The sequence below is a fragment of the Podarcis cretensis genome, assembly GCF_951804945.1.
Source record: "Podarcis cretensis genome assembly, chromosome: 6".
Lineage (NCBI taxonomy): Eukaryota > Metazoa > Chordata > Lepidosauria > Squamata > Lacertidae > Podarcis > Podarcis cretensis.
The window spans coordinates 21,174,740-21,189,498 of NC_137175.1; the positions used below are offsets into that span (position 1 = coordinate 21,174,740).

The following is a 14,759-nucleotide window of genomic DNA, read 5'->3' on the forward strand; positions in this document are numbered from 1 at the left end:
TGGATGACGGCGCCGCTGCTGTCCTTTGGCTTCGTTCTGCTGCTGCGCATCGGTCCACCCAGGCTAACCCAGGGGTGGGTGGAAGGCAGAGCGGGACGTGCGGGGACACCTTGTAAAGGTTTATGATAATGTCGTCATCACATTTTGAACTTCTGCCCCTGCTCTGTACATGAATGTTGTTGTTTAGTCGTTTAGTCGTGTCTGACTCTTCGGGACCCCATGGACCATTGCACGCCAGGCACTCCTGTCTTCCACTGCCTCCCGCAGTTTGGTCAAACTCATGCTGGTAGCTTCGAGAACACTGTCCAACCATCTCGTCCTCTGTCGCCCCCTTCTCCTTGTGCCCTCCATCTTTCCCAACATCAGAGTCTTTTCCAGGGAGTCTTCTCTTCTCATGAGGTGGCCAAAGTACTGGAGCCTCAGCTTCACAATCTGTCCTTCCAGTGAGCACTCAGGGCTGATTTCCTTCAGAATGGAGAGGTTTGATCTTCTTGCAGTCCATGGGACTCTCAAGAGTCTCCTCCAGCACCATAATTCAAAAGCATCAATTCTTCGGCGATCAGCCTTCTTTATGGTCCAGCTCTCACTTCCATACATCACTGCTGGGAAAACCATGGCTTTAACTATACGGACCTTTGTTGGCAAGGTGATGTCTCTGCTTTTTAAGATGCTGCCTAGGTTTGTCATTGCTTTTCTCCCAAGAAGCAGGCGTCTTTTAATTTTGTGACTGTTGTCACCATCTGCAGTGATCATGGAGCCCAAGAAAGTAAAATCTCTCACTGCATGATAGGGAAGCGTTTTAATGTTCTTGTATATAAAACCCAGTCAGGTGGTCGGGGTACAAATCAACTGTTGTTGTTGTTTGTGTACCTTCGGCCAGGGTTGCAACCTGTCCTATATAATACAGGATTGTCTTGCATTTCAGTATAAAATGCAACGTCCTGTATTGATACAGTTTGGTCCTATATTTCAGGTCTTCTCTCTGCTAGGTTAGGGATCATCTCTAACTGCATGTTTGAAGGGATGTGTGAAAAAGATCATGTATTTAAGCTCTGGGTAGCCAAGCACAGACAGATTTACAAGTTCATGTATGTGTGTGTGGCGGGGGTGGGGGTGGTGTGGTGTATGTGCGTGACAGATTCCATAGCGGCTATCCTGTTAGGCTGCAGTAAATGGTAATGGATTGCTTTGAAGTCACTTCAGCACCAGATTATTATTATTATTATTAAAAATGCCCTTAACCGCCCCGCCCTGTATGTTGCCAGAACAAAGTTGGCAACTCTGCTTCACACACACACATAATAGGAGCTTTTGAATGTGGATGAGGAAAGGAGATAAGTGGGAGGCTGTCGTGGGACATCTAACCATGACATCTAGCTCGTGTTTCCATCTGTGCTCTAAATGCTTTGGTGTCTTTGTATCACTGCTGCCAGCTGCTGAGCATAACTGGTATAGCACCTTCCACCCTTTCCATAGGGACCCCTCCATTCAATCTTTTCAATGCACATAATTTCTGCTCATGATGCTATTGCGGCAGTTATATGCAATCCCACTTTCAATACTACTTGTGCCAGCAGAAGTTTTGGGGTAGTCATACTACTTCGTTTCTAGTCCCTGCATATCCTGCAATTTCCTGCTGAAATGACGTAACTTCATACTGCAAATGTGTTGGGTTTTTATTTATTTTTTTGGTCCCAGTTTAGTTGCCCTGGAGCCCCTCTGGACAGCAGTAACGTGGTAGTATCGGGGAAGCACCACAGAATAACTAGTAAAGCAGACTAAATCCACCACTAAGGCATTATCATCATTATTAGCAGTTACACCTGCAGGAAAACAGCAGACCAGGATGGGCTTTTCTTTACAATGAAGCTTTCAGAAAGCTGCAATAAAGCTTTCAGAACTAGGACAATTGTACACCATATGCTGGCCCTGGGTGGCTACTGGGTACTAGCAAAGCAAAATATTCACTATGCTTATATTCCATTCTCTTGGAAAGCTCCGAGTGCTTTATATGGATGGGGCAAACAGGGTTCTGCTAAGATACTGCTCATGTGCGCACACAGCAGCTTAACCTCAACAATGCTGCAGGCATCACATGCTCACTTTGCAGTGCTGTAGTCAGCAGACACTTTGAAAACAGGACTGAAATATTTAACTTCCGGCTACCTGCTGCACGTTGCTACAAATTTTATACATACAAAAAGGGCAGATGAACATGAAGTTGCATGCAACCGCTGGCCCTGGTTTTTATTTTATATATATATACACACCAATCTTCCTTGGAAGAGCAGCAGCAGGGGACTGGATGGTTCTGAAAATCACAGCTACTTTTTCTCTTGAAAAGGAAAAAGATGGTAGAACTGGTGCACTTTTGTCCATGGGCAAAACAGTTTACAATAAAATTATGTAAATGTAATTGTACATGTTTATACCAGGGGTTTCCCTTTACAGCAGGTGCAACCAATGTGGGGTCTTTCAGATGTTGTTGAACTCCCACCAGCCCCAGCCACCACTGTCAACTATCAGACAATAGGGGAGTCTGACACACTGCAAAGTGCTGGATAAGTAGATCCTTGTGTTGCAACCACTGGCACCACACATAGGGAAGATTTCCTTGAATGGAAATCATTGCTATGAACGTATCATTCTTGGCTGGATTGGGTGACGCATAACAAGCTGTTCCATCTATCTGCCAGTATTGGAACACTTTGGCTGGTTCCAGACAAGATGTTTATTGTGGAATGAGTGGGTCTCATTCACTCAAAATTTTACAAGGGGAAGTGGACCAGACTTTATCAGGCATGTTATACCTGTGTTTTCCTCTATAGTATCACCCCATCCAACTGGATACAAATAGTTGATGAAAGCTTTAAATCATTACATTTGAAAAAGAAAGTTCGTTTTTAAACTTTTATTTACCACCTGATTAAAGCATGGAATACAACAGTATTATACATAATATTTTTATGTAAAAAACTTTACATAGCTTTTCATAATTATATAATTATTCTGCTATTCTCTCAAAAATGTATACATCCATCGGGCAAGGAATGCTTTTCATTAACTTAATGATATTAAATGCACTTCATAATAGAAGATCTCTTAAGAAAAAAAGTAGCTTGTAACTAATTTTAGGCATTTATATAGGTAAAACATTTTGCACAAAGTATATTTTATTTAAAGTTGCAAAGAGATATTCTGGACAAAATGTCAAGACATTTAGGAACTGCACCTCTCACAAATTGTTTCAAGCCAAGGATCATATCATCTGATTAAATGTTAAAATAAAATTTGGGGGCAAATTTCACTGGCCATTTTACACTGGCTTAAGTTATCTTCAAACACGATTGTGCTAGTGGTAAGCAAACTATCCTTATGAAATGCAACACACAAAGATTTAAGCAAACTTTATTCCATCAACTTTGCTCAAAAAATAAACCAGCTTGTGTGCAAATATGCAGGCTTAAGACATTTGAGCCTCGCTTTGAATTTATACTACAGACCTTTAACATACAGGAGCTGTACTGGACTTTTGTTCTATCTCTGGTTTAGAATTTAAATAAATAAACTTAACTTTCAGAAAAGGGTGCAAAAATAATAATAATAAAGCTCCATAAGACAACCCTCAAACCCTTCAGGATATCTGTCTATGTTAACCGTTTTTCCTCACCTGTTTACTGTAGAGTGCCTCTTCCAAATATTGACTACATGTAGATTTGTACATCTTGTCAAACTGTATTCTACACATTTTACTGTGGCATAACTTACTTTCATCAGTTTAAATGTCTCCAATTGTAAGAGTGCTCTGTGGGCTACTGTAGATACAAAGCTGGACAGCCACAGTTAAAGAGAATATGAGCAGGCTCTGTGTGTTCTTATCTCCCTTCTCCAGTTCCTATTCCTGCTGCCACAATTCCCAATTCATAGTTTAACAATGTGTCTGCATCAGCAATAACCAGGGTTAATGCTAACCAGAGTTTACATCTTAAAACTGTTTGAGAAGCAGGTCTGCAACCTCTGGTTTAAAAGGAAACCTGATGACTGTTAACCACGAGTGCACACAGTATAGTGGTAAAGCTAAACCAAGGTTAATGCTGATTAGGACAGAGGGTAGGAATTCATACTAGAAATGGGAGGAAGAGGCCTGTGTTCTGCATGAGTCCATGGGTCGCTCCTGATCTCTAAGTTACGGTTAACGGATGGGCAGAAATATGTACATAGGACCTTACACAAACCTCTAATCCTACATTGGATCCAAGACACAGAATTCTGCTGCTGACCTGTACCGGCTGAATCAAATTTCATGTGGGTCGAAGGAAGTCTATAGGAGGTACTGTGTTTAGTCTGCAGAATCTGCTCCACGATCTGCACTCAAATGAATTGCTGTGAAAGCAGACGGAGAGAATTCCTATCACTGTTACGATTGTCCTTGGAGTTTGGTGCTGACAAAATGGAAAGGTACACTGAAGCCCATAGCCACTGCAAGAACACATCCAGACATTACATGTACGATATCAATCTCCACAGATCTAGTACACACACACTTTCAGGAACATCTGGAGTAAGGCTATTATGGAGTCTCTCTCTTTCTCTACACACACACACACACAGATCATATGGTAATCTAGATCCCTGCCTCCGCCCCTCCAAGTGTCATTAAATTAAACTTCAGCCATTTGAAAATGTAACTGTTGACTGCTAACAGCTTACTGAAGGAAACGAAGTCATTTAACACTAAGGCTTTAAAAAGTTCTAAGTTGTATGATCAGAATATTATCTATAAGCTAAGATCTCACATATAAAGCTTCTTCATATTATTTTACATTGCAAAGTTCTGGAAGATACTATTACAGTCCCAAGGGTATTGCACTTCTCCTTCAGATTCTGAAGCAGCTGTAATGTTGCCATGCTCTCTTAATAAAAGACAAACAGCTACAACTTTGAACAGGTAACACTTGACAAAACGGGGTGGAGGCCAAGCTGCATTCATACAATGTATTAATAGCAGAACCATAGCAGTGGAAAAAATAAACAGCTCAATTAAAGAATATGTCCAATTAAAGAATATGTGGATGTAAATTTATATATTTATATATAAACAATAAATGACTTGGTACACAGTGAAATACATATCTATGATGCAAACTTAAAAGTTGAAATTTCTTTCAGTTTTGAAGAAAGTCAGACTATTGTTTTTTTCACTGTGGCAAAATGCCACCACAATCTTAAAATAAATTACTCACATTTCTGTCAACGTACTTCATATGAGACAAATGCTGCAGCTCTTATGCAAAAAAATTCTTTGGTAGAGAAATTAAACGTCAGAAACTGTTATTACTTATATTAATGACCAAACACAAATATAAAACAAAATTAACTTGAGATAGAGAGCACCAGTATTTAACAAAACAAATCCAGCCGTCAATTCTGGTTCTCCAAAAACCGCAACAACTTTGGTTGAGCTAAACAGCCAAACTCAATTTACAAAGCAAAAAGTTCCAAACACACTGAACCCCAATCACATTTCAACTCAGGCGTTATCATTTTCAATGGAACTTCAGGAACACTTGCTTAGGATTGCAGCCAACCAACTACCATTTCCCCACCCCCAATTAAGTTAATACTTTTACCATTCTTATTTGCAGATATGGGTAAGTACAAAATATGCTTAATAATACACTTGCGCTTGCATTTTTAAATATATATACACATTTGGACGGAAACAATTCCCTTCCTGCCCTCTTATGCAAATCTTACACTCATATCGGAGGGTTGAAATACAACTAAACAGGTTCTAGCCTGCTATACCTTACAAAACTATTTCCTCTACTAGGCCAAGAATACTAAGACATGGTCTTACAAATAAACAAAACAACTCTACCCCCCCCCCGACCCAAAGTCAGTAGAGCCAATAGAACTGCACTGATAAAACTGCAAGTTTGCTTCCTATTGCCCCTAACAAACAGGATTTCGTCACAAGTACATGTGCACTTATATTAATAAATCAAGTGGTCCCAATAGGAACCAGACTCTTCGCCCTCATACAACTATTGACAATAAAGTACTAACCAAGCCATTAAAAACAACCGCAACTCACAATTCTGCAATAAAAATAGAAATATCTTAATGCACATTAAAGATAGACTGTTTCTACCAAAATGTTAATCTATATATTATTCAAAAGGGGAAGGGCTTGACCAACTGCTATACATTTTAATCCATTCAATGTGCAATTCAAATATTAATTTGAAAGTTTCATTTTGCCATTTCCTCCATACGAGTCAAGAATCAGAAGAATTTCCAAAGATATCAAGCTTCGTGGTGCATTCAAGGCATGAGAGATTTAGTAATGGGATTAAGAGGCTCATGTGTAATGGTTTTCTCCTGCTACATTTGGTGGGGGGGGGTAGTATTTCCTTTGCAATACTGTATACTGCAAATTATTTTCTTGATACAGATCTAGTATCAAGGGTATTTACTTATGATGAAAAACAATGAAGGTCCAGGCCAACACGATATGCCGCAGTTCTGGGAATGATTTACCACACACATTCTGCAACATGTAAGTTGGCAGGGAGGGTGATGAAGATCAATATCTCTTTGGATTCTTGCTAGGTTGTTGGTTATACTACCGCCCAACTGCCATCTTGCTATGACTCTGCAGAATAGACAGCACCAAATCATTTTTTTAAAAAAGCACCCCGTATTAACACAGAGATTGAATCCACCCAAATGGGGGCGTGGGGGACCAGATTCCCAGCATGATTTTCGGATGAATTTAAGCCCTCTCTTAAATATTTATTAATACATTTGCTAACATCACAGGCCTATATGAATATATTCGGTATTATCTCATTTTCCATTCATTCATCATTTCCAACAGATTATGGGCAATTAGCTGAAAGGCATTAAGAAGGAACCATTGCAAACAACAGATTTGAAGACACAAGCTTTGTGATAAGAATGACTTGACATTTACTGCATTAAATTGCAAAATGCTCAACAGCTACTCTTATAGGGAAGCCAGAATTTATTTTTTTTAAAGGAGACAGTTTTCCTTTAGAAATGCTATTATTTTGATCTGTTCCAGTGGTTGTTTCATCTTCTTTGAGTACAATCTCCCTCTCTCTGCATCCATTCTTTGAACTTAGCGTAACTCAAGCTTTGGGAAAGAGCAGTGATGGAGCTACCATGCAAGCGAGGGGGTCCCCGTCGTCCGCAACTGTCCTTCAGGAATCCAGATTTTGAATACTACACCTATGCGCAGGAAAAACTTCCGCAGTACCGCTCGGAGCTCTGGGATAAGGTCAAACTGCATTATCTCACACAAGTAGGGGTAATATGTTGAAGCATGTGCTTTGAACTTGGAAGGAAAAAAAAGGGGGGGGGAGTAAGATTGTTTTTAAAAACCAGCACTTAATAATAAAATAATAATAATAATAATAATAATAATAATAATAATAATAATAGAAGGAACCGAATTCTCACAGTCCGACTATGGCAGGCATCCCCTAACTCGGCCCTCCAGATGTTTTGGGACTACAGTTCTCATCATCCCTGACCACTGGTCCTGTTAACTAGGGATGATGGGAGTTGTAGTCCCAAAACATCTGGAGGGCCGAGTTTGGGGATGCCTGGACTATGGGGTAAGCAACATCCAGGTTTGGAAACTGCATGCCTCTTGAGGCCGCCAATGAACTTTTTCTTCCGTTTCTTACCTAACCAGAACAGCCAGTCCAAGCAATTTTCTTGACTGAGTCAGAGCAGAAAATGCCACTGCCCTTCAAGTTAAGGTTTGTCTTTACTTAAGGCCAGTCAAGTTATCCCATAAGCAACTTTCCCCTGCTCCCTGGGAGTTAAAATAGTATATATTAAACAGTTATCTATTCTGCTGCCCTTTCATAGCTTTAGAAATCAGCTGCCTGGGACGGCTATTTCCACTCTGCCTAATGGTAGGGCTGGCCCTCCAGTAACCAGAAATTCCCCCAGGGATCAATTTATTGTAGAGGTGGCCAGTGAGTGGTGGTTCCCAAACTTGAGTCTCTAACTGTTTTTGGACTACAACTCCCATTACCCCTAGCTACCAAGAACACTGGTCAGGGATGATGGGAATTGTAGTCCAAAAACAGCTGGAGACCCAAATTTTCCCATTCTATGTCAACATATAGCAATAGTAATCGTTTTTAAAGAAATCTTCAAGTTTTAGGTTGCAACACACTAAGCACATAACACTGAGAAAGTCCATCTAAACCATGGGTTTAGAACTTGTGGTCCTACCTGATGTGGTTGAATTCCAGCTCCCACCAGCCCCATGCATTTTGCAACCCCAATCGCAGAGTTCCAGAACAGACACTGCCTCTTATTTTACAGATATCCATGCCTGAGTTGGAGAAGGGCCAGCGCCACCACCACATGACTTTGGGGGGTGGGGCCAGAGGCACATCCCTGAAGCCACAATTTAATTGTGATGCCCTTTCATACAATGTGTGTGAGAGAGAAAAGGGATACAGTTTCATGTTAAAGTGTGAAAATAATGTGCATGAAACCAAGGTGAGAATCTTTTCTTACCTTTTCATCACTGACTTTTAGTGTTTTTGTTAGAAGTAACAACAGGAGATTGGTCCAGGCCTCTCGGTGGCTTTCTGAGTTCACGGTGATAAAATACGCCAACGCCTCACTGCACACACTAGAGAAAGATTATGCACCCACTCAATACATAGAAAAAGGAATCTTAAGCAAATGGAATCAACAGGTGCTGCGGTCTACCCTCAAGCCTACCAGTAAACGTGGAAGCTTGATAGGTTTCACTTTAAATGGGAAGAGGAAAGTGACAAAACATTCAGTGGGCAGGATTCAACTAATGCAAGACGCGGCTGTTCCCTTCTATGCTGCTGCCGCACATAGACCTGCCCCCTAAAACTGGCTTGGAGAACCCCTAGAACAGAGTGGCAGAAGAAGAAATGGGGGATTGTTCCATCTGCAAGCAGAAACGCTTCTACTAATTGGACCATTATCACAGTGCTATACTGAATTCCTCTCAATGTCTTTTTATTTCATTATTTGACCTTTGTGTTTTCTATTTAAAATCACCCGGCTGAAGCTGCAAGTGGGCTTGGAAGTATTGCAGTTCAATGTACAAATGGGCGATTTTCTTTATCTGGTATCCACACAGGCTGTCCAGTGTCATTTATGAATAGGATTATCTTTTCACTCTCTGAACAATTTCACCTAACTAACTAGAAGCAACACTTTGCAAAAAGCACACTGAAGCCAGAGCAAAAAGCTCTTTTATCAAATGGTGCGGAAGGGATGAATGGCCTGCTTCAAGTATCAGGTTACTTTCACAGACACATTCCAGGATGGTCTTAATGGAAGGCCCAGATTTGAACACCCATCACTTTTTATTACCTTGACTGAAATTAATAGGAAGATTAGGGGGAGGCATTCCATACAGACACTGGAATCCAGAAGCCAAAAGCAGTCAGTTGACTGGGCAACCTAGTAACATCTTTGAAGGATAGAAATAATGCTTACTTCAGGAGTCTCTCTTGTATAGCTTCCCAGGAGTCTCTGCGATTTTCATCAACGTACATTCGGAAGAGGATTCTCAGACAGCAAGCCAAACTGCTGGTTTCTTGTTTTAAAAGATTAGGCTTGGATTTACCCTTGAACCCTAGAAATCAAGGACAGCGATATAGCTAGATAACTATACCTGCATGTCTGCTCCAACTCCAACAGACTTGCATACATACAACTTTTCCACACTGTGAGGTCCCAAACACACATTTGGCAAGACACATATGCCTTTGAAACCACATGCAGGTAAACACTATTGAAGGTAGAGCCATTTGGAGAAAGGAAATGTGCAGCTTCACTTAAACCCTGAACAAAGTCTCTTAATGCCTCACTTGGAGCCTGACTCCACATTACACTTAAATGTCCATAGTTACCACCCAATCACTTTTAAAACTGGAAAAAAATAAAATTTTAGGAGGAAATGATTAGAACAGAAAAGGGGAAGGGGTACTTAACGCTTCTATAGGTATAAGGTTTACAACAACCCAAAATATGACATGCTCCCTCTGTACCATAAGGACAAAATAAATGCCATTAGCTTTGGCTTCATTTCACTGAATCTGAGCATATCTTCTGGAATCACATTTATGGAATTCCTATATGATGAACGGATATGAACAGCTTTTGCATACTGTGATCTTCATACGAGGCAGGGATGGGAAACCTGTTGCCTTTATAGGCTACAACTTCCATCACTCCTTTACCACTGGTATGCTGCCCGGGGTTGATGGAAGTTTTTGATTCCCCAACTTGATATAAGATCATTAGCAAGGTACATTTCTTAATTGGATTATAATATCCCAAGTTATACATTTAACCTCAAAATCAAAATAATAAAATTCCATGTTATTAGATCAGGTATGGTGAATCTGTGACCCTCTAAATATTGCTGGACTGCAACTCTCAAACTCCAGATAGCATGACCAATGGACAAGGATGATGGGAGTTGCAGTCTAGCAATATCTGGGGAGCCACCAGTTCCCTGAACTGGATTCATGTACTAGTCCTGCAATTTTTTGCTTACATTGCTTTAAGTATATTTTTAAAAAACCCTTTGTGCACCACACACTTGGTGCTTACCTGCTCTCCACAGGACGGTCCTTTGTTCGTAATTTGAGTTAAAAGCTTTTGAAAATGAATGGGACTCCTGCAAACAATCCAGCAACTTGAACAGGTGTTGGGAAGACATGTATTTGTACATTCCTTGGTCTTCAGTATCAATGTGGATGTCTGTTTCTAGTGTGTCCCTCTAAAATGGAAAACCCAGTTACAAGAAATGTTGACTGAAGGAATAGGTGTAATCATATATTTTTTTTAATCAGAGTATATCACAATTTCCAAGCGCAATAGACCAATTTTGGTATCAGTCCAGTGCACCTGGATGCATCAGTTGCTATCCCCCCACCTCGCCCCCCAGCCAGAGCAGAGGGCACATGCCACAGTTTCTGGTATTGGTAAAAGAAGTGTCATTATTCTATGCAGAATCACCATTAATTGATGATGCCTCCCAGTTTGTGGGAGGCAAAACCTACAAAATCACAGATGCACAGGTAGAATATGTGCCAGTTGCTTCTGGATGCAGTTTAGGAAATAAATGTAGTTCTGTTATCGGAAACGTAATCTAAATTTCTCTCTGGTTCACAGCAACATTTGTCCAGACAGTCGGCACATTGGGTCTTCTGGAGAAAAACAGGGTGGTATTGGTTTCAAGGGTATCCTTAATTTTCACTGATGTCGTTGACCTATCTACAATTGTTCAGTAGCAACACTTTGTTTGCTCACTTCATGCTCTTGTCAGACACAGCAGAATGCTAAGCCTCTTCAGCTAAATTTAAGGCACTGTTATAGCGGGACCTCGCATACAGGGCAAAAGACTGTCAGGGCACAGTTCACTCCCTGCCTTCCATACTAGCTGATAAATGTTAAACAAATGGGAAAGTCAAGATGTGACTCTGGAGAAGAACGTGAGGTTTCTTACCTGAGCGGCAGCCATATGCTCAGCATCTTCCTTCTTGCTCGTTGCTGGGTAAAATACTATGTTATCAATGGTCTGTATCAATTCCAGCTGCACAACACACTTAATAAGGAGGCTGGCAAAGAGTTTCTGGTCTAAGAGAATATCAATATGATAGGTCTTAGTTTCAAAGTAATTTGGCTGTATGCACTAAAAACTGGTGTAGCCAAATATAGGTACCTTGATGTCCCTATCATCCAACAAGATTCCTTTCCAAGCATATACTGTGCAATATTCTCTAGCAACAGGGAACCATGGATTTCATGGTGCCAGTGAAGATTACCATCATCCCTAGACTAGCACCATGCCATTGATAAAATAATACTGAGACTTCCGGGTATAGGGCAGTATATAAATTCAATAAATAACATCAACAACAGAATACATTTCCCTGTGTAAGTAAGATAGCAGACTTTTGTGTCACTGCTACATGAATGCTCCTTAAATTGAGGTTAACCAACCAGCATAATTTGACCTGGAAAATGGGACTGTAAACCTCTCAGAGGTTATAGATGATTATGTGACATATGAATCCTGTTAAGAAAATTTCAAGAATCTATGAATCCCATCGACCCAAGCTCTTAAAAGAACAACAACCAGCAATAGGCTGTCAATGGTTGTGGACTGCCATTTCCAAGGCTCTTGCACAATGCTACAAATCTGGAAACAAATTTGTACACAAGTTGGCAGCAATACTGTAGTGGAGGCTAGGAACTAATAATGCCTGAATGCAGATGGTGCTGAAAGCAGAATGGAAAACCTCAACAGCCCTTCAGCACAATGGGGTGGTGTTGCTTGCAAGGGGACTTGGGTGAGGAGTGGACAGCCCTCAAAGATAGATGATAGATAGATGTTGAGGAGATTGAAGTGCAGACTTACTTGAATAAGGGCCACCTTTCCAACTTTCATCTGTAGGATTTGAAAACTGGCTCTGTCCCCTTTCTGAAGCATTTTTATCTATGCTGCTTAATGACTGGCGATCTAGATCCATATCCTAGAAGTAAACAGGAGCAATTCAATAATAAAGAAGAAGAATAAAAAACAATATATTATTATTAATAACAAGTTTAAAACACACCCAAAGATACATATTGCTGCTACTAATATTTTTATTTGTTAATAAATATGAGTCTAATGAATGTTCTTGTAGATAACTCCTGTTTCCACATTAAATGTCTATAAACATGAAGCCGTCACATACATCATTTTGCGCACATTTTTTTCAGCTAAGGAATGAGTAATCAGAGCACTTACCAAGTGCTTTTCAGATGAATCATCTTCCATTCCTGCTGGTCTCCATGTCAGCAAGCTTCAAGGAAGAAAAAAATTGATCAGAAACGTAACCTAATTTGAAACCACTTTAAATATTCTGCACTTAGAATTATACTCACACATGAGGAATTGTAGTTTTGAAGATCTCTAGCATACAATTGCAGGTTTGGTCCCAGACTTCATGACTGAATTTCTGCCCATTTAATATTACCAGGCTTTCTAGGCAGTTGGTACCCGATCGAGCCAGCTGTTCATTATCTGCAGAAAATGAAGAACCAGCTTAAAAAAAACCACAATCCTCATTTATGCAAAATTAAAGAACATTTACAGTGACTATAGACACACAGTGTCAGAGATCAATGGTATTTATAAACCACCTAACAAGAACTTGCAGTTGTTTGGCGCTTATTCTTACTGAGAAGTAGTAAGTCAAGGCAACACTGCAAAATGAGACGAGATGGAGCAAATGTAACATTATATGTGTATTGTATTCTTTTCTTATCTTCCCCTCCCCAGAATATTTCCTCCCCACTCAACACATTTCTATCAAAAGCACAAACAGAATATTATCCAAACAGAGAGCTAAGACCTTGCCCCAAGGTTATTCATTCAGTATAAAGTTGGGATGTGGGAAGAAATTAATCCAGCTTGTCTGTTAATGCAAATTACCCAATTCATGCTCTCTGAACCAATACATGAACTGAAATGCAGCTAACCTTCAAGATTCCCACTTGTCCAATTTCTATGATGCCGTTCTCCAACCCCAAATCAGGGAAAAGTGCAAACAAAAATGCATCAACTAATGGAAACAGCATATAAAAATGAATTTTACTTTGTAATATGAATTTTATTTGTAAGACAAAGTAGTTACATATTCAGGTTGAGTAATTTAATATCTTAAGTAATGATATAATAAGAATAGGAAAGGAAATGATTTGCAAAAAAGTAAAATTTAACTTTGTGAACCATTAGGAGGGAGGGAGGGAAGTCGTTTAGGCTCGGTTGAGCCAAGCGACTTAATAAGAGGACACGATGTTACGTATTGTGATTTAGTGTATTTTTCATCTTTGTTGGAAGCCGCCCAGAGTGGCTGGGGAAACCCAGCCAGATGGGCGGGGTACAAATAAATAATAATAATAATAATAATAATAATAATAATAATAATAATAATAATAATATGTAAAATTAATAAAAATTATTTTAAAAAACAAAAATGAATTTTACTAGTTAAAAACTGCAAGCTGATGCTTAAGTGGGACAAACTGAATTTAGAAGATTTGAAAAATTAGAAATTGAGAGAATTTGACCAATTCATCCATCCAGAGAATAAAGTGACATGTATGTAAATAAGCTACCTTGTTTTACACACCAGTGTAACTGTGCAAATATGTCAGCAAGAAGAATCTCATTCAAAGCGTCATAGAACTGAGTGAATACATCACAGATTGCATAAAGTGCATGATTACACGTAGTAGTCATCCATTCAGATTTCTGTCAAGAGAAAAAGCAGACCTTGTATTTATTTAATTATTTTTTTTTTGGGGGGGGGGAAATACTGCTAACTGGGAAAAGTTCTGATTGAATATTGAAAAGCACAATAAAGCTTATCAATTTAAAGGCTGCCTCCATGTGTTGCCCCTTTCCCATTGTAAAAATGTAAGACTGCAAGCTCCTAAGGATAGTAACTTGCTATTTTTTGTTTATGCTAACCCAAGAAGCACCATATACTGGTCATAGCAAGAACTAGATTGCCTACTGAAGCACAGAGTGGCCCAACGTTCTTGCTCAACTTGGGCAAGGCACAACGACAACATGGAATATAAACCTTTGCCCTTGTAGCATGCTACCTCAGGTAGAAAAGCCTCAAGCTCTACAATTCCAGTCCCAACCCTGCCCC

General features: G+C 39.8%; 1 protein-coding gene across 3 annotated transcripts in view; it reads right to left on the reverse strand.

Annotated features, from left to right (window-relative positions):
• Positions 1 to 2,896: 2,896 nt before the first annotated feature.
• ARFGEF2 (ARF guanine nucleotide exchange factor 2) overlaps positions 2,897 to 14,759 on the reverse strand; it is a 49,204-nt gene continuing 37,341 nt past the window's right edge. For 2 of the 3 annotated variants that reach the window (XM_079978831.1, XM_079978830.1), the window contains 9 exons: positions 14,218 to 14,353; positions 12,982 to 13,120; positions 12,845 to 12,899; positions 12,470 to 12,584; positions 11,555 to 11,685; positions 10,657 to 10,825; positions 9,535 to 9,673; positions 8,569 to 8,686; positions 2,897 to 7,363 (listed from right to left, as the gene is read on the reverse strand). In XM_079978831.1, coding sequence (XP_079834957.1) covers positions 7,187 to 7,363; positions 8,569 to 8,686; positions 9,535 to 9,673; positions 10,657 to 10,825; positions 11,555 to 11,685; positions 12,470 to 12,584; positions 12,845 to 12,899; positions 12,982 to 13,120; positions 14,218 to 14,353 — 1,179 coding nt within the window. In that variant the 3' untranslated portion in view covers positions 2,897 to 7,186. Of the gene's footprint in view, positions 7,364 to 8,568; positions 8,687 to 9,534; positions 9,674 to 10,656; positions 10,826 to 11,554; positions 11,686 to 12,469; positions 12,585 to 12,844; positions 12,900 to 12,981; positions 13,121 to 14,217; positions 14,354 to 14,759 lie in introns of those variants that run through there. The other variant, XM_079978832.1, reaches the window with a different exon arrangement.